Source organism: Vombatus ursinus, unplaced genomic scaffold (genome assembly GCF_900497805.2).
Source record: "Vombatus ursinus unplaced genomic scaffold, bare-nosed wombat genome assembly UNPS02014789.1, whole genome shotgun sequence".
NCBI lineage: Eukaryota > Metazoa > Chordata > Mammalia > Diprotodontia > Vombatidae > Vombatus > Vombatus ursinus.
In genome coordinates, this window is record NW_020954567.1 from 1,161,224 (window position 1) to 1,187,532 (window position 26,309).

A 26,309-nucleotide genomic window follows, 5' to 3' on the forward strand; every position below is an offset into this window, starting at 1 on the left:
TGGAGAATGGCTTTTATTAATTAGACTCAGTTCTCTATATATTTGAGAAATGAGGCCTTTATCAGAGAAACTTACTGTAAAATTTTTTGATATTACTTCATTGTCCATTGTACCTTTTAGCAAAATGTAGTTTCCCTGATTATTTCTTTCAGTTGGGGCTGTTTTTGCTTTTGCTTTGTCTAAGATCATGAATGCTACCCCTGCCTTTTTTGCTTCAGCTGAAACATAGACTCTGCTCCAGGCCCTTACTTTAACTCTTGTGTATGTCTTTCTGTTTCAGATATTTCTCTTATAAACAGCATATTTTTGTATTCTGGTTTCTGATCCATTCTGCTATCCTTTTCTTTTATGGATGATTTCATCCCATTCACAGTTATGATTATTAGCTGTGTATTTCCCTCCATTCTATTTTCTTCTGTTTATCCTTCTCCCTTTTTGTGCTGACCCTCCTCAAAAGTCTGTTTTGCTTGTGACAACTGCCTCCCTTTATCAGCCCTCCTCCCCTCCAACATCATATCCTTTATCCTGCTTTTCTCCTATTTCTCTGTTAGATGAGATAGATTTCTGTACTTCACTGAGGGTGTTTATACATATGTACATATGTGTGAGTGTGTCTTCTTCTCTCTTTGAACCAGTTCTGCTGAGAGTGGGGTTCAAGCATTGCCTACCAAACCCCCATTTTCCCTGCCACTATAAAAGCTCTTCCTTGGGTGCCTCTTTTATGTGAGACAATTTATTCCATTCTACTCTTCCTTCTCCCTTCTCTCAGTGCCTCCTTCTTTCTCACCCCTTCATTTTTTTTGAGAGCATTGCAATATAATCAACTACCCTAATAATGATAAAATTCTTAGGAATTACATGTGTTATCTTCCCATATAGGAATGCAAACAGTTTAACTTTATTGAGTCCCTCATGATTATTCTTGCATGTTTGTCTTCTTATGCTTCTCTTGAGTCTTGTGATTGCTCTGGTCTTTTCATCAGAGATACTTGAAAGTCCTGCCTTTCATTAAATGTCCATTTTTCCCCCTGAAGGATTATACTCATGGATAAGGACTTCTTAACCACATCGTGATGTTCCTTCTGGATGGTTATACTCAGAGGTATATTCCTAACCATTGATTAGGTTCCCAGGCAGATATATTAAGAGCAATCTTTTTTCAGGAGAGGGTAAGGTACAACTACAGTATGATTGCCATTAATCCCCAAGTTAGAAAATTATTCATTACTAACAGACCAGTTTTCTCTGTGTTTGAGGTCTTTTTTTTTTAATGTTCATTAACTTAGACAGTCAAATTTGGTATGTAAAATGTTATTCAGAAAAGCAGCCAGAAATTCCCCTTATAAGACTGAAAGATTGAGATGTAATTAGCAGACTAGGAAAAGTGAATATTTCACATGAGTGAAGAGACTTATATGAGAAAATATTTATATAGGAAATACTTTCAGTTACAAAATGCAAAAAAAAAAAATCTTAGGTACCTCTTCCTAGTGTTTCTTTTGGATTTTTTTTTTCCTTTTCTGGTTGGATAGCTTGTGCTCCCAATTCCCTCATCTCAGGTTGCTGATAAATAAAATTAAGAGCCTCTGACTATCTTACTATATCACCAGCACTAGTTTCCGAACAAATGTCCAAGTTTGTATGTATTTGAGGTATTGTAGTCCCAGCAGGAAGTTATTCAGGAAGCATTTGACCTTGGGAGCATCATTATAACTAGTCAGCACTGTTTGCTGTTGAAGTTTTCAGGAAGGACGCCCAAATTATGCATTGTCTGTGATGGCTGCACATAAGTGGAGAGATATGAACATAGTCACACTGGAAGTGTCCTACCCTAGGTTGGAGTCTTCTACTAAGATTGAGAACACAGTATTCGGCCAGTCTTGCTGAGTGAGGAAATTGATAGACACAAAAGAGAGAGAAAGCACTCTTTCTCTTTTTTTTTAATTCTAAGAAATCATAGCAGTTTATACTTAGAGCACTTTCAGGTTAATTAAATGGTTTCTTGCTAGAGGATACTTGGCTATCTCATGCCATTATGGGATTGGTCATGCCCTAGGTGGTAACTGTGGGGACCCAAGGTAAGAAGAGTAAGAGGTGGTGGCTGGTGACTGTGCTCTAGAAAGGGGCTCAGAAAACCCTGACCGAAGTTGGAGAACTTGGTGGTACAAAGGTCATAGTAAGTATTCAATTAAAAAAAAAACTTTTGAGGAGGAAAGGAGGAATCACAAAGGATTGAAAAGCAGGAACACTTTGGGAGAGTTGAGCGTGGCCCAGGAAAAAGGCTAACGCGGGGAGATTTATGCAACTCTCAAGGAGCCAGAGTCAAAATTTGGGTAACTATAAGGAGATCATTTTCACCATGGGTTGAACTAGATCTAGGGCCTAGGCAGAATAGACCTGTAAAAAATATTCCAGTAATATTTATTAAAGGATCTACATTACTTCCAGCTAGATCTTACTAGGAGGCACAATAGGTGATAAATTGACCATGGCCTCTCAATTGCTTCTAGACCTATGGAGATGCTTTAGACTTTGTCTCGGTGAGGAGGGAAACAGAGAGATAATTGGCTTAAAATTAGTGTACAAGTAAGCGTGGTCTAACAAGGAATACCAGAATGGCCCATGAATTGGGGGTTCTGGGAAGAGACAGCCAAACTGAGATAGGAAGTCCCTCCATCAATGAAATCATAGGTCTGTATTTAAAAAAAAAGATAGAGAGCCATAATTGGCCACAGATACAGATACTGGTTTTTTTTTTTGTTTTTTTTTTTTAGCATATTTGTGACCATTTGGTGAGTAGATTGGGAAGTATCAGGCTCCATGTCTCTTAATCCCTATTGTTTGTATCACATAGGAACAGCTTGACTTAATAAAGTGCAGGACAGCAATGCACCAGAAATACAAGTTTTTCCTATTTGTTTTTTTTTTTAATTTTTGGCCAGAATCTTGCTTTTTTTTTTCTTTCCACTTCAGCAAGCATGTTCCTCAGGGTGAGAAAACATTTTACATCTTCTTTAATTTCCTGTTTTGTTTTATAGATTGGTTTTGTAATTCATTTTTTCAAAAAATTTTTTAGTTGGTAAGTTAATTGGGGATTTTGAAGCTTAAACCTCAGCTGGCTTTTCAAGCAACCTGAAAAGCCAATGTTTGACTTTTTTTTTTAAGGTTTGGGAGTGTTTCTTTTTTGTGAGGAAAAGGTCATAATGTTCAAAGGAACATCTCCTATGACTGAGGAATTTAGATCATTTGGGTTTTATTGGCAGGTAATCTTTGGTTTCTCACATCACTTGAGAAAGCTAGGGAAATTCTGGAGAGAGACAGGATTTCTCTCTGAGAGACAAAGCTGGAGAAGTAAGCAGATCTTTTCCTGGAGAAGAAAGGGCAGGAGGCAGCCAGGGTCTGAGGCAAAAGAAAGCTTTTAACTCTCCTGAGACTAAGTTACATTTAAGTAAGAGGAGTATAACCTTCCCTAGAAGAACCAAGTGTGGATTTTCAAGGAGGCAAGATTAGGTAAAAGACCTGTAGGAAAGCAGTCTGTCGGAAGTTAGGTGTAGAGCAGCACCTCATACCATATGCTAAGATAAACTCCCAGTGAATGTAGGACTTATATACAAAAAGGCACATAATAAATAAATGAGAGGAGCAAACCTTTCTATGGATAAGGGAAAAGTTGATGATGAAGTGAAGGATAAACTGCTTATTTGAAATTTAAAAGGTTTTGCACAAACAAATCCAATACAGCTATATTTAGAAGGGAAACAGTTAACTGGGAAAAAATCTTTGCATCAGGTTTCTCCGAAGTAGTATATATTTCCAAGATATGTAAGAAGCAAATTCAAATTTATGAGAATAAGAACCATTCCTATCCTAGATCTTGCCCCGCAAATTCTCAGTGCTGGATTATTCCCACCATCTACAGCATTCACTCCTATTCTCTGTTGTCAAATGAAGCTGGAGAAAATCACAGACTCATGTGAACTGTATCCATTACAAATTCAGGTTACAATCTCAGCTGGGCCCTCACTACAGCAAGTCAATTCTTTTACATCTCCTTAATGGACTCATTATCCCAGTTACCACTATTCTGAAGCTTTTCATCCCTTCTCAAACCTTGCATAACTCCCCTCCCTCCAGTCTCTCAGTTGAGAACCTTGCCTCATATTTCACTGCAAAGTTTGAGGCCATTCGCTGAAAGCTTCCATCTCCTAGATGGCTTCAGCCACTCTGTCCACCGTCACCTGTCTCACATGATATGGTGGCCTTTCTTACCAGGGCAAATCCTTCTCCATGCACAAGTGATCTGCTGTATCCTGGCCTCTAGCAGATTGCTGCCTCTGTTTTGCCATCTCACTTATCTTCTGTCTCTCCCTATCTACTGTCTGCTTCCCTACTGCCTATAAAAACATGCCCATGTCTTTCCCATCCTCAAACAAACAAACCCCAAACCCTCACTTGATCCCTGCATCTTCGGAATTTATCATTCCATCTCTCTCCTCCTTTTTGTGGCTAAACTACTTGAGAAAGTCATTGGAAACAAGTACCTCCACTTCTTTCATGTCATTGTCTTTTTAACTCTACACTCTGATTTCCAGCTTTTCATTCAATCAAAACTGCTCTCTCCAAAGTATGATCTCTTCATTGCCAGATTTCATGGCCCCTTCTCGATCTCTTTGCAGCCCGTAACACTGTCAATTGCATTCTTTTTCTTCATATTCTCTTTTCTCTAGGTTTTTGTGACACCACACTCTTCAGATTCTTTTCCTACCTATCTGACTGCTCTTTTTCAGTCTCCTTTGCTTGATCTTCGTCCAGGTCTTGCCTGCTCTGACCTGGACCCTCCTCTTTTCTCCTTCTGTATTATTTCGCTTAGTAATCTCATCATCTCTCAGGGATTCAGTTATCATCTCCATGCTGATGATTCTCAGATTGGCTTACCTGGTCCAGATCTCTCCGCTAACTTCCAGTTTTGCATTTCCAACTTTGGCCATCTCAGACTGAATGTTCCATAGACATCGTAAACTCAGCATGACCCAAACTGCATCTATCTTTCCTCCCTCTACCTTATTTCCCTTTTACTGTTGATAGTACCGTTATCCTCACAGTCACCCAATCAAGCTGTCACCCTTACTCTCTCTCATTCCCCTCCCACCATATCCAATCTGTAGCCATTTTACTTTTGTGACACCTCTTGCCTCTTTTTGTCCTCTGATACTGTCACCACCCTAGTGCTGGCCTTCATCACTTCACACCTGGTCTATCTCAGTAGCCTGCTTAGTTGGTCCCCCTGCCTCAAGTCTCTCCCCACTCCAATCCATCTTCCACTTACCTGTCAAACTGATTTTCCTAAAGCACAGGTCTGACCATGTCACCCTTCTACTCAGACTCCAGTGGCTCCCTATCACCTCCAGAATTGAGTACAAAATGCTTTATTTGGCATTCAAAGCCCTTCATAACCTGTACCTCCCTCCTCCCTACCTTTCCATTCTTCTTACACCTTATAAACACTCCCCACCCCCACCCCATACCCTGTGATCCAGAGACATTGGCCTCCTTGCAGATCCTTGCACAGAATACTCCTGCCACCAGGCATTTTCACTGGCTGTCCCCTGTTCCTAGAATGTTCTCCCTCCTCATCTCTGCCTCCTGGCTTTCCTGGCTTCCTTTAAGTCCCAGCTATAATCTCACTTTCTACAGGAAACCTTTCTAGATCCCCCTTAATTTTAATGATTTTCCTCTGATGATTATTTCCCATGTTTTATCTTGTATAGCTTGTTTGTACATTGTCTCCCCCATTAGACTGTGAGCTCTTGAGATCAAGAACTCCCCTTTGCCTTTCATTGTATCCCTAGCACTTCACACAGTGCCTGGAACATAGTAGGCACTTAGTGAATGTTTATTGACTGACTGATTGATTCCCCCATTGATTAAAGATCAAACGATATGGATAGAGAATCCTCAAGGAAAGAAATCTATTTGGCGGAGATGACCAAAAAAAGGAAAATGACACATGTTGAAAGGGCTACAGGAAACCAGACGCATTAATGCACTGTTGGTAGAGCTGTTAATTGGTTGATCCGTTCTAGAGAGCAGTTTGCAACTGTGCCCAAAGAGTTACTAGACTGTGCAAACCCTTTTACCCAGCTATGTCACTACTCTGTCGCTGACCTCAAGAGATCAAAGAAACAGGAAAAGGCCCTTTATGTACAAAAACCTATTTACAGCAGCTCTTTTTGAACCATCAAATAAACTGGAACCATCAAATAAAGGGAGTGCCCAAGAATTAGGGAATGGCAAAACAAAATATGGTACAGGAATATTCCTAGCTTCCTTAATGTTAGTCCGTTCCCTAAAAGATTATCCCCAGTTTGCCCTGTGCATTTCTTATTTGTACCTAGTGGTTTTTATGTTGTCTTCCCCATTAGACTGTGAGCTCCTTGAGAATAGACACTGGTTTTTACCTTCCTCTGTATCTCTAGCACTTAGCGTAATGCCTAGCACATAGTAGGCATTTATTAACTGTTCATTGACATGGCTTGTCTATTGTGCTTTAAGAAATGATGAAAAGGATGGTTTCAGAGAAATCTAGGCAGACTTGTATGAGGGAATTCAGAGTGAAGTGAACAGAACCAGGAAAACAATGTACATGTTTACAACAATATTGTCAAAATAATTGTTTGAAAAACTTAAGAATTTTGATCAATGCATTCACCAACCATGGTGCCAGAGGATAAACTCAAGACATAGAATGACAAATTCATTTTTGGAGAAGGCCAGTGTGGAAATTTGTTTTACTTGATTTTGCATTTTATGTTACAAAGATTTTGTTTTTCTTTTTTCTTTTTTCTTTTCCTTTCTCAGTGGAGTTGGAGAGGTGGGAGGGAGAGAAAATAAATGAAAATGGAAAGTATGTCATGCTTTCAGCATGGCTTCTCTTTCAGTTTAATGGTTTTAGTTAAGAAAAACTTGTAAATATAACTCTTTGCTAATTCCTAATCATTCATACCTTAAAGCTGGAAATCATGCAGCTGGGAGGCCACTGTTACCTGCATATGTGTGCTGAATATGGGACCAGTTGCTAAAAAAAAAAAAAAAGTTAGATCCTTAAGGACAAAAACAGCTATGCAGCTGGACAACTTTGTGACCAGTTGGTATCAATATGTTTTTTTCTTTTCTAGGGTTTCTTCAGATTTCCCAAAACAAAGTGGCAGTTCTTCTTCTGGCTGGTGGTCAGGGCACAAGACTTGGTGTGGCATATCCCAAAGGAATGTATGACGTGGGTTTGCCGTCGCATAAAACACTCTTCCAGATCCAAGCTGAGCGCATTTTGAAACTACAACAGCTAGTTGAAAAACATCATGGCAGCCAGTGCATCATTCCTTGGTAAAAAGGCTTTTGGCTAGCATTTCCTAGTATAGATTGGTTTGTGATATTCAAAATGCATATCAATAATAGTAACCAGGCATTTTGTTTGATGATGCTGGGAGAAAGGAGCATTGTCGCAACCTCATTTATCATTTGCATTAATATCTATATTAAAATCATCTATATTCAAATAGTTCACCAACCACATTTCACTAGTCATTGTGGCTTCAAAGACTAATGTACTTACGTGTTTTTTGAACACTGCCTAGGGTGAGGAATAAGAAAGAAAATCAGTTATGTTGTAGGAGGAGTAGAGATCGAGTAGAGATCAGCTACACTGCATAAATGTGACATCTCAATCTGAACATTTGTGTTACTCTCCTAAGCCTTGTGATTGACAAAGATAATATCTGAAAATCTAGATTTATAAATGTGATAAATTAAGCTTATCTTTAGGTTAACTAATGTAAAGGATTCTTTCTCTTAGAGGATTTACCAGAGATGCTTTATAAATAGGATATTTTAAATTTAATTCATTTTACACTAGATTTTTCCGTGTGGCATCTGTTGTCCTATAAATCAAAGGAGGCACTTTGCGTTCATGTGTAGGTGTACTCCTCCTGCACTTTGGGGAAGGGCAGTTGTGTTAAGTATGAAAAATAATTTCCTCAAGCTAATAGTAGTTTGATTTCTTTAACACCAGATTTACTAATTTTTTTGAGCATTTCTCCCTTTTGGTAATTAGTTTCTTTATTGCTTTGTGCTTAAACCACATTAACACAACTGAAGCCATATTTTTCTGTTTGAGGTTTTGAATTACATCTGCCTTTCTGTGCTTTTCCAAACTTGCTGGAGTGTGTGTCATTCATTTCAATATTATCTTGGAAATAGCCCTCCTAGGATTCTCTGACATATGCTTAATACTCTTATGTTGAGTGTAATTGTCAGTCTAGATTGAATATTTTTCTGCTGTTCTAATATGTGTCCATCACATAAAATGGTCTATCCATCATCATTTGTGCATGTAAATTTCTAGAACAGAGTACATATATATATACACACACACACACACACACACATATATATTATAAATGGGCCATTTCCATAGATAACCCTTGTGCCAGGCAAGGTAGAGGGTTATTTATCATTTTATGTTTGTAAAGTCAGTGGAAGTGTTAAAAGAATATTTCTAATACCATTTCAGAATTTTTATAAAAAATCTATGGTTGAGCATTCTACTGGATGTTGCTTCCACTCTTTCATTCTTGTAGAATGTCTCTCATGGACTTAGAATACATTTCATATCATAAAGTGTATGCTGAGGTTAGTTGGAAGAATTCAGGTGCTCCAAGAGTTTTAGAAATGTAGCTTGATTCTCTTTCATAGCAGAATCTCAGTACTGAGTTGATTGAGAAATGTCCTGAGAATACTCTGTGCTTGGGAGGCAGCTTATAGGAACCATCTCGGGAGAAAGATAAAGAGACCAGAATAGTCTAGCACTGCCCAAACTCTACTGTAGGTCAGCGCAGGGACAGTTCTGCTGTTGTCTAGTTCATAGAAAATAATGATTTTTGGACATTTCTTCTGTCTTACCAGGTACATTATGACCAGTGGCAGGACAATGGAATCTACAAAGGAGTTCTTCTCAAAGCACAAGTACTTTGGTTTAAAAAAAGAGAATATAATCTTTTTTCAACAAGGAATGCTACCTGCTATGCAGTTTGATGGGAAAATTATTTTGGAAGAGAAGAGCAAAGTTTCCATGGCTCCAGGTCTGTGTTGATTACTATCTAATGTGACTAGAAGGGCTAATGATCTGAGTAATCAAACTTCAATTAAATAAGTGAGCCTTAATTGTTCTCTAAGGTGAAAATGAATCAGGCTCTGGTAATCCTTTCTTAAATAAAGCTGATCATTAGGAATGATCTTCAGAGGACTGATTTCTTTAAAAATCCAGAAATATAAATTGCCTAATAAAATGAAGATGTTTGTGTAGTCACCTAATTGTTTTGAGATTTGTTTTAGAGAGTTTCATTCTCAAAAATTCACAATTAGCCAATCTTTCTATCCAGTTCTTTCTCATCATTGGAGTCATTGTTATTGAAATATCTTTCAAAATATTCTTTGTGACTTTGTCAAGTGTTAAGAAGTGGTTTATGGATGTGAAAAGTCCTATAGAAAGTTGCGGATGTTATAGAATGGGGAGAGGGATAATGAAACATTTCTGTTCTTACTTGGGAGAGATTACTTAGCCCTAAAGTTCTCTGCCCCGCCTCCCCACGTTGTTCTGGTACCATCTAGTGGTGGACCGACCCATGACCTTGAACCCTTGGTTCTCTTAGGACAAGCTCAGATTGGAAAGGCAGCAAATGTCTGTGAAGGATCTTTTCTAGATAGGCCAGGTTCTGGGTTTGGGAGGTGTCTGAATGATATACACCAGGGAGGATATTTCAGCAGTGTATTAGAAAAAAAACTTCAAAAGTGGGATGGGTTGCCCTGTGAGGTAAGTTCCTGTTCATTGAGGTATTCAAGCAGAAGCTGGACAATCACTTCATGGGGATGCTGTAGAGGAAATATATGCTAAGCTGGCCTAGATTGTTTCCTATGGCTCTTTCTAACTAGTGTGGGCCTGTAGGTATATTGTAGTAGTTCCCACGCACAGAAGTAATGAAGATGGTACACAAAATAGTAAGGAAGACGATCAGGAAAAATACGTACGGTCATTATCGCATAGAATATGAGTAATGAAACAAGGCTAACTTGAATTTTTGACGCATGAAGGTAAAAAGGCTTTCTTAAGTATCATCAAGATTTGGTGGGATGGAACTCATGACTAGAAAATGGAAATATGAAATATACCTTGTTTAAAATAATGTAATATTTAAATAATAAAAGGAGTGAATCAGGTTAGATTGTTTAGCAAGTATATTATACCTATTTGGAAACTAAACCAGAGGTTGGAAGCCTGTTAGATAGAGATGATTAGGAGATGAAAAAAGAGAAAAAAAAGGTGATAATATTGTGGGAGGATCAGCTGAAGATATGCATAATACTTTCCTGAGACAGATAATAAGACTAATACAGAGGAAAGAGATACAGAGTCTTTGACTCAACAGAAATCTGATGAAAGTCTTATTCTGTGAAAAGCTTTGTTTTCATTCTTCATTTTTCATATTGATTTTTATCTCTAAAGGCTGAAAAAATAACTCAGCCTACTTCCCTGGGCTTAATACTGACCATTAAGGAAGAGTCCAATAATCTTTGGAGTCAAAATAACCATACTGTCTTAGAGTAGGAAGGAAGAGAATGCTGGGCCTCAACTTATGTCTTACATTTTTAGAAAATAGACTTCATAAAGATGAGAAGAAAGCTAGGGATGATGACATGGTCTGAGATTCTGAAAGGGAAGGAGGCTCATGGAGCCTGAAAAGCTCTGACTAAAGAAATTATGATGACGTGGATAGAAATTATTTTAATGAAACCTTTTAAGGAAAGCATTGTGTCTGTCAGAAGCAGGGTCTCTCTGAGCTTGGGCTGTAAAAGGAAGCATGCAAAGCATGGAACATAGGTCCTGGGCCCAGTAGGGCACCTTAAGAAGAACATAGTAGCCAATGGAATGGATTACCTTTCAATTAGATAGTAAGTTCCCTGTCCCCAAAAGTGTTCAAATGAGGCCACTCACCAACTGTTACAGATGTTGTGAAGGGGATGATTTTATTGGGTTGTATCTAAGATTCCTTCCGACTTTAAGATTCTGTGATTCTGGTTTTGTTCTGAGATTTCCTCTATGGCCTAGAAGGTTCTGTTTGATGCTTGCAGTCTTAGGGGATTTTCTCCAACAGTCTCATTAGAGTTTTTAATAGAATAGTATACTCTCAGTGCTCCAAGAAGCTCTCTAAGACTAGAAGGTGCAGAGAAGGTAGCAGCTTGCATTAGGAGAGGGAGTTCCCTTATCTGGAAGTTCCCTCTATTAATTATATCACAGCTTAGTCCCCTTTCCCTATAAGTGCTTACCTGACTTCCTTTTACAATGCTTCCATTTAGCCAGACTTATTCTAAAATTTAGAGCACAGTGTTTGTCCCAAGCATTTTCCTTGGCTGTGTTGTCCAAGTGCTACATTTGGTACCATTTTTTGCTTCATTTAACCTCCAGAGCATTGCATGCCTCAGGTTTCTAACTCTGAGTTTTCAGTTTCCTCAGGGAGACTTTCCAGTTTAATGTCCAGGATAGCAAATTTAGAAAACCCATCAATGAACAGTTCAGTTCTGCCACCACACCTGGATGAAGGAAGGGAATTCTGGGTGTCACATTCTTCCGTCATAGACTTCAGGACAGCAGACTGAAGGAGTGTAAGATCACAGAGTTATAGTTGGAAGGGACCTTAGACACCATCTGATCCAACCCCTTCATTTTACAGTTGAGGAAACTGAGACCCAGAGAGGTTGAGTGATTTGGCCAGTCGCATAACTAGTAAGTGTCAGAAGCAGAATTTGAATTCAGATCTTCCTGATGCCAAGTCCTACCTTATCTTCCTTCTGTCGATTGCCCTTCATATGTAAAGCTGCCCCTCAGCTGCTGCTTGTTGGGAGAGCTCCAGGTGGTCAGCTGGCATTTATCAAGCACTTCATACATACCAGGGAGTGTGTTAAATGCCCCTCTAACTTCACAAGGTTAAATTGCACCCAGACATCTGCATGCTTACACAGAGGAGATGTGTGTGTATGCACGCAGACATCTCCACTTCTTGGGGAAAAGTTGTGTCTCGGTGCCCTTTTGTGATAACGTGATATGTTTGGCCTTAGGCTTCATGACATTTAGTGATTGAGACATAAAGATTTTAGAGCTAGAGACAAGGCACATTAGGCTCTTCTTGGAGACCTCCATCAGCCTACATTGCCTTCCCACCCCCCCCAGACTGGCATTCGCTCTCCATTAGACTATATTGCTCGTGCCCTGTGTTGGTGCCTAGTTGGTACCCTCCCCCTTTTATTGGGTTCCTCAATTCAAGTTTGTTTTGGGGGGAACAACATAATTTTTGTCACCTTTTTTTCCTTTGAAATGCTCTCCTACTTTTAGATATTTTAGAGGGGCTTAATTGCAAGGTATGGCAAGGAAATAATTGGTGAGTGAAACCCTGACTTCAAATCCTGCTTTAGATTTAGTTGTATGACCCTGCCTCAGTTCACTATACAAATATTGTTATTGTTGTCATTATTATTATTGTTATTATTATTAAATAACAGTAGAAGTCATTTACATTGTTGCAAATATTTTAAATAAAATCCGGTCCTTCATGAATGCCCCTCATAAAGATGTCGTGTCCAATATCATTTCACAGTAAACTTCAGCTTCAGCAAAAATCCCTTGTAATCTAGTTCAGCTTTTCCCACACAGCTGAAAGGAACAGTTCAGTATTGACAGGAGCCAGCGTTGGGGCAGCGCCAGGGGCAGTAATGCTCCTGAGGCTAGTCTGCAGATGCTCTTCACATTGCAGCGTGCACATAAAAGTTGTTTCTATGGAACTAATTTTCCCCATAACATTAGTTCAGCAAATTTTGTGTTTTCGTGGAGCCATGTAAAGATGTTAGGCAGAGTAAATAACTGTAACTGGAGCTAGTCTTTTCTTATTCCTGGCCTTCTTTTTATTTGAATCAGAGAATCATAGATATAGAGCTGGAAAAAACCTCGGAGGGCATCTGTTCCAACCCCTCTTTAGAGGAACCAAGGCCCTTGGGAAAATGCCCTTAGCTGTACAGGCAGCAGAAGGATTCAAATTCAGGTCTCTGACCACAACCCCATTGTTCTTTCCACTGGAATATGCTGCGTTTGCCTATTAGCTAATAGCTCATTTCTTATTCCAGAGTTAACATGGATCTCAGTCACAAACCAGTAAGTTCAGGTTGGTGAAACTTGATAAAGTTTTTGGTTAAAAAAAAAAATTAGCAAAACTTTAGATGTAATAATTTTCTTAGAATCTCCTTTCCTAATCTTTATGTCTAGTTCTTCTCTTCCTTCATCTTCTCCAACAAGCTCTTGATCTTAGGCTTAGACCTTCTGCCCAAGGATCGTGCCTCTCTCCTCTGAGACTCTCTGATCCCCTGTCTCTCTATAGGAGTGAGATGATGATGCCCATCCCAAGAATCCAGCAGCATGTAAACTTTTTGAGAGCAGGAGCTATTTCAGTTTTTATCTTCACAGCCATTGTTATGTGATTATAATAGATGTTTAATAAATGTCTGTAGAATTAAATGCTTCCCTTTGGGATTCAGGCTGTCTTTCCCGCCTGAAGTTTACCATCCTAACCTATGTGTTTCCCAGGGGTCTTGGTGTTCTGTCCTCTGGGCGCTCCCTCTTTCTCAATAGCCTGTTTTCCTAGTCTATACTTAGTGGGTCTTGCCCTTTTAAATATTGGCCATTCTGTCCTAGGGTTCCCTTCCATTGAGGGCCATCTAGCTATCCTAATAGATGGGGCCTAAGTTAGCATGATTCTCCATCAGCCATATTCTTCATATCTTGCCACCTACATGGTGGTTCCTTTCTATTTACCTGTTGAAATGATTTGTTCTGAACTTTTTTCTCTCCAGGTTTACTTTGTTCGGGATCCTCATGCTTAGACCATTGCTAGCACTGTGCTAATTGATAATTGCTGTATCCAGTTAACACTGGATAACTCGGTTTGGCCCTTCTCTCCCTCTTAACCCTGTATCTGACTCTAAGATTGTCGCTGTTTACTGATAAGGAAGTAGCTTTCTAGATTATGAATTTCACATGAAATAAACACAGATATGTGCTTGGGACATAGAACATTTGGTATGAACATATTTCTTCCTTGCTCCCAAACAATCATAGTAGGATTATATTGCTGCATCTAGACAGACTATGCCTTCACCACGCCACCCCCCCCCTTTTCCCCTACTTCTCTATCCAGGGATTAAGTGACTTTGATAAAAGTTACTACTAGTTAGTAGCTGAAGCATAGTTAAGAATCCAGGTGTCTTGCCTGCCCCTTCAGGACACCTTCCACCATGCCACTGTCATTTCTGGTCATGTGTAAGGCATATCTGTTTTTAGTGTTCTGATGATAGATAGACCCACCCAAGATAAATGACAGATGCTGCCTTTGAATGCTCCTGTTTTCTCTGTGAAAGTAATAATAATAACAGTGATTGCTGATATTTGATAGAGCACTTTGAGGTCTAACGTTTTACATATGTTACCTTGTTTGATCTTCACAACTCTGTGAGATAGCTGCTGTCATCATGCTGTCTTCATAGAGAAGGAGAGGGACTAGTGAGTGACCTGCCCAGGGTTAACCAGCTAGGAGCTGTTGAGGTGGTTCACACCCAGGGCCTCCTTGTTCCAAGGCTTGTACTTTACTCAGTTCCCTCAAGTGTGTCTTATCTAATAAACTTGTAAAAGACCATGTGTTGCCCTTTCATGGAGCCTGAGCATCTGGAGGTCTTCACCATCTTTAGGGCACCCTCTGTGTCACCCAGTTCCATTTGGACCGGACTGGGTATTCTCCATGACAGTGGAGAACACCTTTGATGAGCACTTGCCTACCAGTTTTGTGCTTTGCTTGATATTTTTCCAGACTTGGAACCAGGAGGGCCAGGGTTCAGGTCCCATCTTAGAGGGTGATTAGCTGTGTAACCATGTGCAAGTCATAGGAATATAACGTACATGTGTGATATACTCAATTGGAAGCCTTTCAGGCTTACATTTTTGCTCTCCTGAATCAGGATTCAAAACAAAACAAAACAAAACAAAACATCAAATCACATATATTCTACCTCTCTTAGTTACATGATTGTGAAGCTGTGGTCTGCTGGAGAAAATAATTTACAAAACCCTGCCTATTCACTTCTCCTGCTTACATTAAAGAAATCCTCAACATATGCGTATTAAACTTGCTCATAAAGATTTTACAGTTGTACTCTGAACCTAATAATTTTCAACAGTCTCCAGTTTGTATTGAAAGGCAGTATGATGTGGTAGAAAAAAGGTTGGGCTTGGAGTCAGGAGACCTGGGTTCTCATCCTGCCCCAGTTACTTATTAACTTTGTTTCCATGGTTGAGTCACTTCACCACTAAGAGATTTAGCTTCCTCATCTATCAAGGGGAGAAAATAATATTTGAATCACCTACCTCTGAGGGTTGTTGTATGGAAAGTGTTTTGCATACCTTTAAGTTCTATAATGTGAATTCTTTCTGTTAGAGTAGAATATTTTTCTCCATTTTCTTCAGAACTGAATTTTTGACTCCCTTCCCCTTTATATCAATAATTTGAGGAAGCCTCTCACACAATATGCTTTGAGAAAAGTACACTGATATGTTTATGTCTCCCCCCACCAAAAAAAAGGGATGAAAATGGGCTGCTGCTGAGTGATTACCTGGAGGCAGACAGGCCTAAATATTTTTTTTAGGGTTGTTTTAGATTTTAAAGATCCTCAATAGTGTGGTCATTATTTTGTGAAAAAGTGTGATGGGTGCTCATTATTGAAAGTCACCTTTAGCTTTGTAGGGAGAAAATATATGTGAAACTACACTGGAAACTGCCTGGGGAGGGGGGCCCTTTAAGAGATACCAGTTTATTTCCATTTCCATTCTTTTAAGGTAAAGTACAATAGCTTGATTCACTGGCAAGTGACTTTGAATGACACCTTCAAGTATTCATATTTTTGAGGCTGAAGAATGTGTCTTTGGGGCTGTAACTTCATAATTGATTTATTTCAGGAAGATATTAATAGAACCTGAAACTGTATGAAATAACATTTACTTTTTAAAGAATGTGGTATTTTACAAGTTTATTAAATAAGACACACTTGAGGGAACTGAGTAAAGAAAAGGGGCAGAAAATCCAAGTTACTTAGATGATGTCCTACTTATTTGGTTAAACATTGTTTATAAAAGTATATTGTCATCTAGCATTTGACCCCTTTCTTTTTGGAGCATTTGATTTTCAAACTTTACAATGTGAAACTTTGGTTTTCAGAAGTCTTCATATCAACTTAGAAATGTCCACAACTTTTTGGGTAACATTTCGTAGGCTTTGGTTCACTGTTGAACTGTTTTACTTCTCAGACGGGAATGGTGGTCTTTACCGAGCTCTTGCAGCCCATGGCATTGTGGAAGATATGGAGAAAAGGGGCATTTGGGGAATCCATGTCTACTGTGTTGACAACATCTTGGTGAAAGTAGCAGACCCACGTTTCATTGGATTCTGCATTCAAAAAGGAGCAGATTGTGGAGCAAAGGTAATGTACTGCCTGGATTAGCTACAAGGGGGCTTGATTTTTGTCCCCAATGAGTCAATAGAATAATGTTAACAATCGTCTTAGGTTTTAATCAAGGTGGTTTTGTGAAGGTCTTCAGTCATTATCTCTGGAGTGAAGATCGTCTGACTCTCCACACCCCCACCCCCCCCCCCCGCATTTTACAGCTGAGGAATCAGGTCCAGAGAGGAGGGAGATCTGGTGTCTCACAAGACGAGCACTGGAATCTCTTGGATGTCTGCCTCTTCCCCCAGCACCCTTTCCACTGGAGTACTCAGATGACTTAGCATTCCTCCTCCCCTCTGAGTAGTGTCTCATTGTGGGCTGGCCTGGCTAGGTGCCTGCTTGGGACATTTTTTAGGAACACGTTCCAGATGGGTGGGGGCAGATTTTGTAAGCCCTTTTGCTGGAAGAAAAGGCGATCTACATGTAGCTATGAAAAGGGTTGGTATGATCTTTCCACTGAAGACCTTTGCTTGAGCTGCCTTCCCTCCATTTGTTTTAAATAGTCTTCACTTGCCTGTTGAAGTGGTTTGAGATAATGATAATCGCTGACATTCACAGAGTGCTTTATGAGTCATAAAGCACTAGTCTCACAACCACCCCCTGTGGCAATTAAGGCCAGGATTCTTCTTCTTCTTGTTCCTGTTTTACAGGAGAAGTGACTTGCCCAAGGTCATATTGCTAGTAATTAAGTGGTAGAGTTGGTCTCTTGATGCCAGGGCTGATGACTTTTCAGCATTTTACCAGACTGATTTCCATATGTCATCTGATCTAGTACAGATCAGACTTTGAATCAGGGACCTGTCAAGTTATTAAACATATACATACATACATACATACATATGAATACACATGTACATTTATATATTTATGTATGTCATGTATCAATGTACTACATATGCTCTATGAAAACGTCATACAGTTTTTCCTCTCCAGGGTTTCAGTGGTTCTTGGAGAATCCTAGCCATTCATCAAAGAACTATGGTAATGAAAATAAGCATCATGAACTTGATATTGTTTTATATTCAAGAGCATACACTTTACGAGAACTGGAGAAAATGAGAACTACATAATATTTCATTAGAGTGGCATTAGGAGAATGCATTCTGGTTAGTGAGTGGTACCATGCATTTGAGTTTGAGTTTGAAAAAAATGACCTGGGGTTAGTTTTTCTCATAGTCAGGACAAATAGCCTCATAGCCTGCTTTTGGTTGTCTGTGCCGCTGAGAGCAATTTAGATTTGAATAACCTGTCCTGTCCGGCAGAAGGAAACCTTGGTTTGAAGATAGCATTCAGCAATACACTCTGTTGCCGTGGCAGGTCTGTCCATTTGATTGGAGTTCTAAAACCCCATTGCCTATAACAAGGTTACTCACAGTGAGGAATAAGGACAAAGACTCTAGCTAGTGAGGAGAGACTACTTAGAAGTATGCCGCAGCATGACATTAAAGCCCTGCTCTTATGCCTCATTGCGGCACCCTGGCATTGGGTTCTCAAAGACTCTACCAGCAGAACATAAACTCTGGCAGGCCCTACCTAGCTTGGAAAGGCCTTGAGTGTGGCCTGGCCATGGACTCTTCCTGTTCTCTAATACCAGCCTAGCCCAGTTAGCAGAGTGGCTGTGGGGTATTTTTTTTTTTTTTTTTGGACACAGCAACCCTCAAATATCATCTAAGTTCGAAGTATACTGACAATTATAATTCTTAAAATATTAAAATAATAGCACATACACAAATAGAAGCTAGGGGTCTCTGGAGAGACAGAGCTCATAGGACTGATAAGACTTCCTTTTTTCTCTTTCTAAAATCTATTCCTTATAGATCTAAAATTGATTTTATTTGTCATCCCTGTTTAGATAGGAAGCATCCAAGGTCCACTAATGGAAACAAAATGTAGTTCTCACTCTGTCCGCTTGGGGCTGCTCTTCTGCTTAATATCCATACATTGCTTTAGCATCATACATAGCATACTGGGCTTTTCAAGCTAGAAGGGATCTTTGGAATGGGATCATACAATTTAGAGGCCTTTCTGGACGTTAGAAATCATCTAGTCTAATTGCTTCCCTCTCCCTTTACAGATGAGGAAACTGAGTTTCAGAGAGTCCTGTGGTCGCAGAGATAGTTAGTCACAGCACTGGTCTCGGCTCTTTCCTCCCTCAAAGCTCAGTGCTGTATCTACTGTCTCTAAGGTCACACAGTGAGTGCTAGAGCTGAGACTGAAACTCGGGCCATTGGAATCTAAGGGCCCTATGGCTTCTAGAGTAGTGGGCTGAGTGCTAGTTGGGAGACGCTGGTTAGTTATATGACCTTGGATAAGTCACTTAACCTCTCTCATGTGAAATAGGAATAATGATAGCACCCACATCATTAGGTGTTGTTAATAACATAAACTCTTTATTGAGGCTAGTTATTATTATTATTGACCCCTGGTTCTGTTTTTGCCATTATAACACACATTAAGGACTCCTTTTCATATGGAATAGATTAGGTGACCATTTAAGGCCCATCTAACTCAAATTGTATGATTTTTTATGTCTTTAAAACCAGGCAATTCAGGTTAGACTGATAGTACATTAACAGTAATACTTTTTATAATTCTATATGTATCAGTGTTTTTTGGCTTATTAAATCAAAATGATTTATGTACTTTGAAAAACTGTAGTAGTAAATGTTTTATTGATATATTCTTAGAAAATTTTAATTAGTTCCAATATAATTATGGGAATAATAATAACTGATATTTTATATCATATGAAAGAGGTATTAGGTCTGCCCTCATGTAGTTCTGGATGGCAGAACTAGTATTAATGGGTGAAAGTTATTGAGAGGAGGATTTTGGCTCAATGTGATAATTATAATATTAGCTTTCACTTACATAATGTTTTAAGGTCACAAAATACCTTTTAAAAGTGGATGCCAAAAAAAGATGCCTTTTTGTTTTTACATGATATCCATTCCTGAATATATACAATTCTCACTTGCCTTCCTTAGTGAGCCATCTCTTGTAACAAAGATTAAAAAACAGAAAGTGGTAAAAACCAGTTCAGCAGAACCAGCCAGTGCTTCAGTATAGGCCGTATTCTACAACCACAGTCCCTTACCTTTTCAACAAAGGGAGGAAGGTGCATTTTCTCAAATCTTCTCCAGTGCCAGACTTGGTCATTATAAGGATATAACATTTAGTATCCCATCCCCCCAACAGTATTGTTGTGGTCATTGAGTATACTGTTTTTCTGCTTACAGAGAACTTTTACTATCTTACTATATGCTTGGTATGTAGTTGGCACTTCATAAATGTTTTTCATTTACTCGTTCATTTGATTCCCAGGGTAGTCTTGCGTGATAAGAGGTGCAGGGATTATTATTCATTCTCATGTTATAGATTATGAAACAGAAGCTCATCCTTCACTTGGTCAAGGTTTAGTCTCTTTTCCTCTGGCTTCTCCTGCCTCTGTTCAGATCCAAAGTGACATGAATATATTCCTGAGGTACAGCTCTGACTGAGTCACTCAGAACACTCCCCCAGGGCTTCCCAGCCACGCAGACACACCTTGTTTGGCATTTCAAGCCCTTCCTAGTCTGAGGCCAGCCTAGCCGCCTTTCCAGGGTGGTTGCGTCATCTTCTCCTTCATGTTCTCTTCCCATGTTCCACACAAAGGAGCTGCCTTGCTCATGGCTGCATGCCTGCTCCTTCTCCATCTCTGTGCCTCTGGTCAGGCTCTTCCCCATCCCTCTACTGTTCTTCCTGCTCACTTCTCCCTCTTAGAATCTTTAACTTCTTTCAAAGCTTAGCACGTCATGAGGGCTACATGAAGACCCTCCCTAGTTTCTCCTAAGTGTTCCCTCTCCAAATTTACTTTGTACCCATTTTGTGCTTACTTCTCTGTGTAAACATTTTCCCCCAAAAAATATAAACTTCCTGAGGGCATGTATTATTTAATTTCCTTCTCTATATTCCTAGTGCTTAGCACGTAGTAAGTACACAGTAAGAGCTTGTTATGGATTGATGTAGGCCACACATAAGTGTTGGGACTTTGATTCAATCCTGGGTCTCCTGACCCTCCAGTCCAGAGCTCTTTCTGCTTTCTTTACCACAGAACTATCTGACAGAGCAGCCCAGCAGTAGAATGGGCTGTCATGGGATGATGAGCTCTATAGCACCGGAAGTGATTAGGCAGGGGCCAGCTGCTAAATGGCCCCCTGTCTGGAACACTGTGGAAGGGATTTCTGCATGAAGGAGGATGCTGGACTTGGTGACCTTTAAGGCTCCTCTATGCCTCGATGCCACAAAATCAAGGAGTGATTTCTTGTGATATTTAAAAATGGTAGTCATAGGAGATAATGAAATGGATGTGAAATTTTTAATTTTCTGATTATCTTGTATCAGTATGTTGACTTTTTAGCTACCTCTGTTTTTCTTATTACAAAGATATTGTAAAAATAAATGAAAACTTTTTCAAAGACCTCTGGAGTAGAAATATGCAGTCGGCCAACTCATTTTTGAACACCTGCTATAAATGTGCAAGGTACTAAAAAAAACTATAAAAATAAGTAATAAATACACATCTATTACTTTTTCCCATAAAATACATTTGTTGATATTCTAATGGAAAAAAAAGAAAATAAAAATTTCTACTTTATAAAGTACTTTACAAATCTGGTAAAATGAGAAAAATGTGTTCATAATAGTTCCACGGTACTGGGTAAAATTTAAAACGATTTAGTTTCAAAATGTTCCATCGTCCCATCACTGAACTTGAGCTTATTACTTATTTGCACCTGTTCACTGCTGAAAGAAATTGGTAATGTTAAAGATGCCAAAGAAACATTTGTTATAATGGAAGGAGATTGAATGTCTGAACTTAGTCCAGATTTTAGCCCCAGGTTGGAAGCCTACAGGGCCCCAGAGGATGTGAGATGTTATGTCTGGGAACAAAAGTGCTGCATACACATATCTAGAAAACAAAAAGATTAAATCTGGAAAGGTAGCAAGAAAGGTGGGTGTGGATGATTGTCATTGGGTATCTAATAGAGCCTTTTTCAGCACACCTGACAAGGGGCTGCTTGAAGACTTCCAAGGAGAAGGAACACACTCCTTTCCCAGAGAGCTCATTCCAGTTTTCAGTAGTGTTGTTAGGAGGTTTTTAATTACATCAGGCCTAAATTGCCTCTTCACAATTTCCACCCATTGCTCTAAGTTTTGTCCTCTGGATCCAAGCAGAACAAGTCTAATCTTGTAGCAGCCTTCAGATGTTTGAGGACAGTGATTCCATAGTCCCTAAATATTCCCTGCTTGAAGGGAAACACATTCAGTTTCTTCATCAGATCCTCATATGGTATGAACTTGAAACCCTTCACTGTCTTGGTTATCCCTTTCTGAAGTTCTCAGCATATGATTCTTCCTAAAATGTGGTGTCCAGAATTGCACACGATGTTCCAGAGACTGCTCTGATGCTGCTATGATATAATGAAACCATCACCTCCTTCCTTCTGGACCCCAGGCTTCTCGTTAATGCGTCCTAAAATCACATCAGTTCTCTTGGCTCTCAAATTATCTAAAACTAGCAGTCCCTTAAAACTGCCGTTATCTTTTTTCAGAACCTCTCTCTAGCTTGACTTATCGTGTGAAGATGATTATTTTCGAGCCTGTGTAACCCAGTCAATCATCTAATTCCCAGTTGTTTCCCAGATTGGTTAGAGTAGACTGATTCGCAGTGACACCAACAGTGCATTCGGGTGGCTTTCTTCCCAAGCCCTAGCTACCAGCTCTGACTTTATAACTTTTGTCATCTTTGCCATTTTGATGGGTATGAAGTAGAACCTTCCAGTTTTATTTTATTTTATTTTTTGGTGAGGCAATTGGGGTTAAGTGACTTGCCCAGAGTCACACAGCTAGTGAGTGTTATGTGTCTGAGGCCAGATTTGAACTCAGGTCCCCTGACTCCTGAGCCAGTACTCTGTTCACTGTGTCACTTAGCTGCCACCCAGTTTTAATTCTTGTTTCACTTATTGGTTATCTGGGGAACTTTTTCACATGGTTATTGATGTGTTGCAATTCTTTTGAAAACTGTTCATGTCTTTTGACCACTTAGCTATTGGGTCCGTGGATGTCTTTTCAGAAATCTGAGTTGTGATGAGTTCCTTGTGCAGCCACATTAATCTCTTCAAAAACTTTTTATCTTCATTGGAATCATTTTTGTTTCTGTAGAATTTCTTAAGAGAATCCCATACTGTTTGAATTTACTGTTATCCGTATGATACATGATTATACATGTATAACCTGCATCGGATTGCTTACCCTCTCAGTGGAGCAGGGGAAAGGGAGGGATAGAATATGGAACTCAAAACTTTTCTTTTTTTTTTTTAGGAAATTGGGGTTAAGTGACTTGCCCAGGGTCATACAGCTAGTAAGTGTCAAGTGTTTGATCTGAGGCCGAATTTGAACTCAGGTCTTCCTGAATCCAAGGCCGGTGCTCTATCTACTGCACCATCTAGCTGCTCCCAGAACTAAAAAATTGTTTTAACTTGTAATTGGGGAAAATTTTTAAAAATATATATACATATATGCATACAGATATACATATACATATATAAATACACACATGCATACCCACACACATATAATTTACTGGTATCCTCTCAGTCCTTCCTATGAACTCTTGAGCCCTCCTTGGATCTAGGGTTTATATCAGACAGTGCTGGTCTTTGTCATCCCTTAATTATTATGAATGGGCTAATGACCTGGATGAGGGCTGGTTCATTATAGATATTTGCCATGCAGCTTTATCTTTCCAGCAAGCTTACCTTTTGGTTCAGCGTTGCTCCAATTGTCCTCTGAGGTTCCTTCCAGATGAGCTCCGTGGTAGCTCTGTGGTGAAACTCGCTAATGTAAGAAGTGGTCCTAGGGGCTGGTCAGAGCAAGTGCATCAATCTGTCACTGGTTTGTTAATGGAAGGCCTGGCAGTAGATTCTCTTAGTTAACAGTGTCATCACAGACTGTGTTTGGTTCTTATGATCATAGTATGGAAGAATAGTTTATTTAACCTAATGAAAGGATTCTTTGGATCCAACTTAATAATAATACATGGCACTTTATTACATATATGACGTTATGTAATATAACAATCATACACTATTTTGGAGTTTAGCTTATTAGATAGAGCCTTGCCACAGTCCTGTAAGGTAGTTTCCTCAGGTGGGGTGACTGCCATTTTATAGATGAGGACCAACCCTGAGGCTGAGGGGCTAAGTCACTTTCCTGTGATCTTAGACCTGGTGAGTGTCAGAGACGGTGTTAGAAGCCAGGCCTTCTTGGCGTTCTTGTGTTCCATCCACTCTCCCACTCTGCCTCTCATGAGCATTTACTTCAAACTGAAGGTTCTTCAGCTTGGGTTAGAACTAAAAAGGTTTTTTTTTCAAGCAACCTAAGTTATAAATTGGTAGAACCAAGAAATGTCTTCAAATGAACCAAAGTTCTTAAATCTTCCAGTATCCATTGTGCTCCATTGCATGTTTGCTTTCATTTTTCTATCTGAAATGTGATTGTATGTGCCTTTTATACTCCTCATGATGTTCTGTTAAGCCTCTAAGAAAGGTCTTCTGATGCTTTCAGTACATATTGTAGCCCTTGTTTGACACACATATTTTGAGTTTGGAATGTTAAATCTGTGTTTTGTGTAAACAGGAATATGACAGGAATGCCAATTTTATTTCTAGGATGAGACTTCAACTTGCCTTCTTGTACAGTCACGTCACCTAGATGGTTCTACATACAAAACCAACTGGTTATGCTCTTGGGAAATTATTTCTCCCTCTTGCTTTTTTCTTCTCCTTCTTTCTTCCCAATACCTGGCACTTTGGTGTCATTTTTGGTTGGGAGTTCAGTTGTTTTTCTCTGATCCACACATTAAAGCCAGCATTAGGGTCAAGGGTATCCAGCTGGTTGGTATTCATTCTGTATGCTTTTGAGACTCTTTGCTTGTCTGAGTGTCCATTGATTGTGAGTCATAGAATGATCATCATAACTGATATGTGCATAAATGAGTAGAATTAAAATGGGTTTTGGAAGCCATCTAGCTCAGGCTTTTCATTGTACAGTTAAGATCATTGAGGCCTAGAGATGTGGAATGGCTGCCCTAATCATAGCTCATTAGTGGTGAAGTAGCAAGCACCTAGGTGGGAATGATGAGTAACTTTTGTACTGGGAAGAGAATAACATATTAGAAATATTTGGATAATAAAATGAGAATAGTGTCAATTCCTGAAGCACCTTTCTCTTGTGAATCCCAAAGAATCGTGATATTTCATTTATCTTTTGATTAACTCTGGTTAGGTTCAGATAGATTTAGAAACCATTAATGGATAGAGTAATTTGATTGCAGGCACATATTTAATGTCAGAATGGGGATTAAACTCCAGGTTTAATTATTTCTAGTCTACTTTCCTTTAAGCATATATGTATGGTTTATTCATAGTAGTATGTATATTCAATATGTATATTGAATTTTATATATTTATATATGTGTTTTTAAAAATGAATCTTCTAATTGGAGATTTCTAATTAGGCAAGCTGACTAGGAAGGAGACAGCTTATTTCCATATGAAATTAAGAAATATTCTGTATGAAAACACGTAAAGATATTCAGCTAATCCAGGTTGACTAGGTGATCTAGTGCTTTATTTCTTCTGCTCCATCATATCACTAGTCTGATGTTCCATCATGGTGTGGAGCTGACCCTGAGTTCTTAAAAATTATTCTAACGGAGTATAGTCTCTGTTAGGTTCTCCGAAGTCTTTCCCTCTAGGCTTGGCAAAGGATAACATGTCTAATGATTGAGGACCAGCCTGACATTCTTCCTAACCAGAAGTTCTTTGTCTTTTTTGTGTCATGGATTCCTTAGGGCAGGCAGTGTGATGAAATCTTTGTGCCCCTTATAAGAATCATATTTTAAAAAGCAAAAATTAAAATACATAGTATTACAAAGGAAACCCATTATTTAGAAATGGAATTATCAAAATAAATTTCTTAAAAAGTTTTTGAACCCAGGGTTAAGAATCTCTGACTCTGAAGTTCTATTTTGTTTTGTTTTGTTTTATTTTTTACTAGCAGAGAAATACTAATTAATAAAACCATAGTAAAGGATGCTGAAGCAAGTCAGCAGCATTTGAGTATGTTCTCTTTTCTTTCACTTGTGGGCAGGTTGTGGAGAAGACGAACCCTACGGAACCTGTTGGGGTAGTGTGTAGAGTTGATGGTGTCTACCAGGTGGTAGAATATAGTGAAATCTCACTGGCCACAGCCCAGAGGCGAAACCCCGATGGACGGCTGCTGTTCAATGCAGGGAACATTGCCAATCATTTCTTCACTGTGCCTTTCCTGAGAGATGTGGTCAAGTATGGACCTTCCAGAGCCCTCGCTCCTCCCATTTACTCTCCATCTGTAACCTTGAAGTAGGAACCTCCCAAATCAGGAGTCAGGAGACTCAGACTGGCCTGTGGGCAGTATCACCCTGACATGTTACATTTGTGCATATCCATATTCATCTGTCATATCCATAATCTCACCTGATCTTTACAGTAACCCTCTGAGGGAGCAAGGGAGGCAGGTTTACCAGCTATATGAGTGGAGATAAATTATTTACACATTCCAAAATCATTCCCTTGTCTGTA

General features: G+C 39.3%; 1 protein-coding gene across 4 annotated transcripts in view; it reads left to right on the forward strand.

Moving 5' to 3' along the window:
* Nucleotides 1-26,309, forward strand: part of UAP1 (UDP-N-acetylglucosamine pyrophosphorylase 1) — a 48,433-nt gene that overhangs the window by 12,881 nt on the left and 9,243 nt on the right. For all 4 annotated transcript variants that reach the window (XM_027868527.1, XM_027868530.1, XM_027868528.1 and 1 more), the window contains exons 3-6: nt 7,176-7,380; nt 8,959-9,134; nt 16,448-16,620; nt 25,840-26,033. In XM_027868527.1, the coding sequence (XP_027724328.1) occupies nt 7,176-7,380; nt 8,959-9,134; nt 16,448-16,620; nt 25,840-26,033 (748 nt within the window). The remainder of the gene's footprint in view (nt 1-7,175; nt 7,381-8,958; nt 9,135-16,447; nt 16,621-25,839; nt 26,034-26,309) is intronic.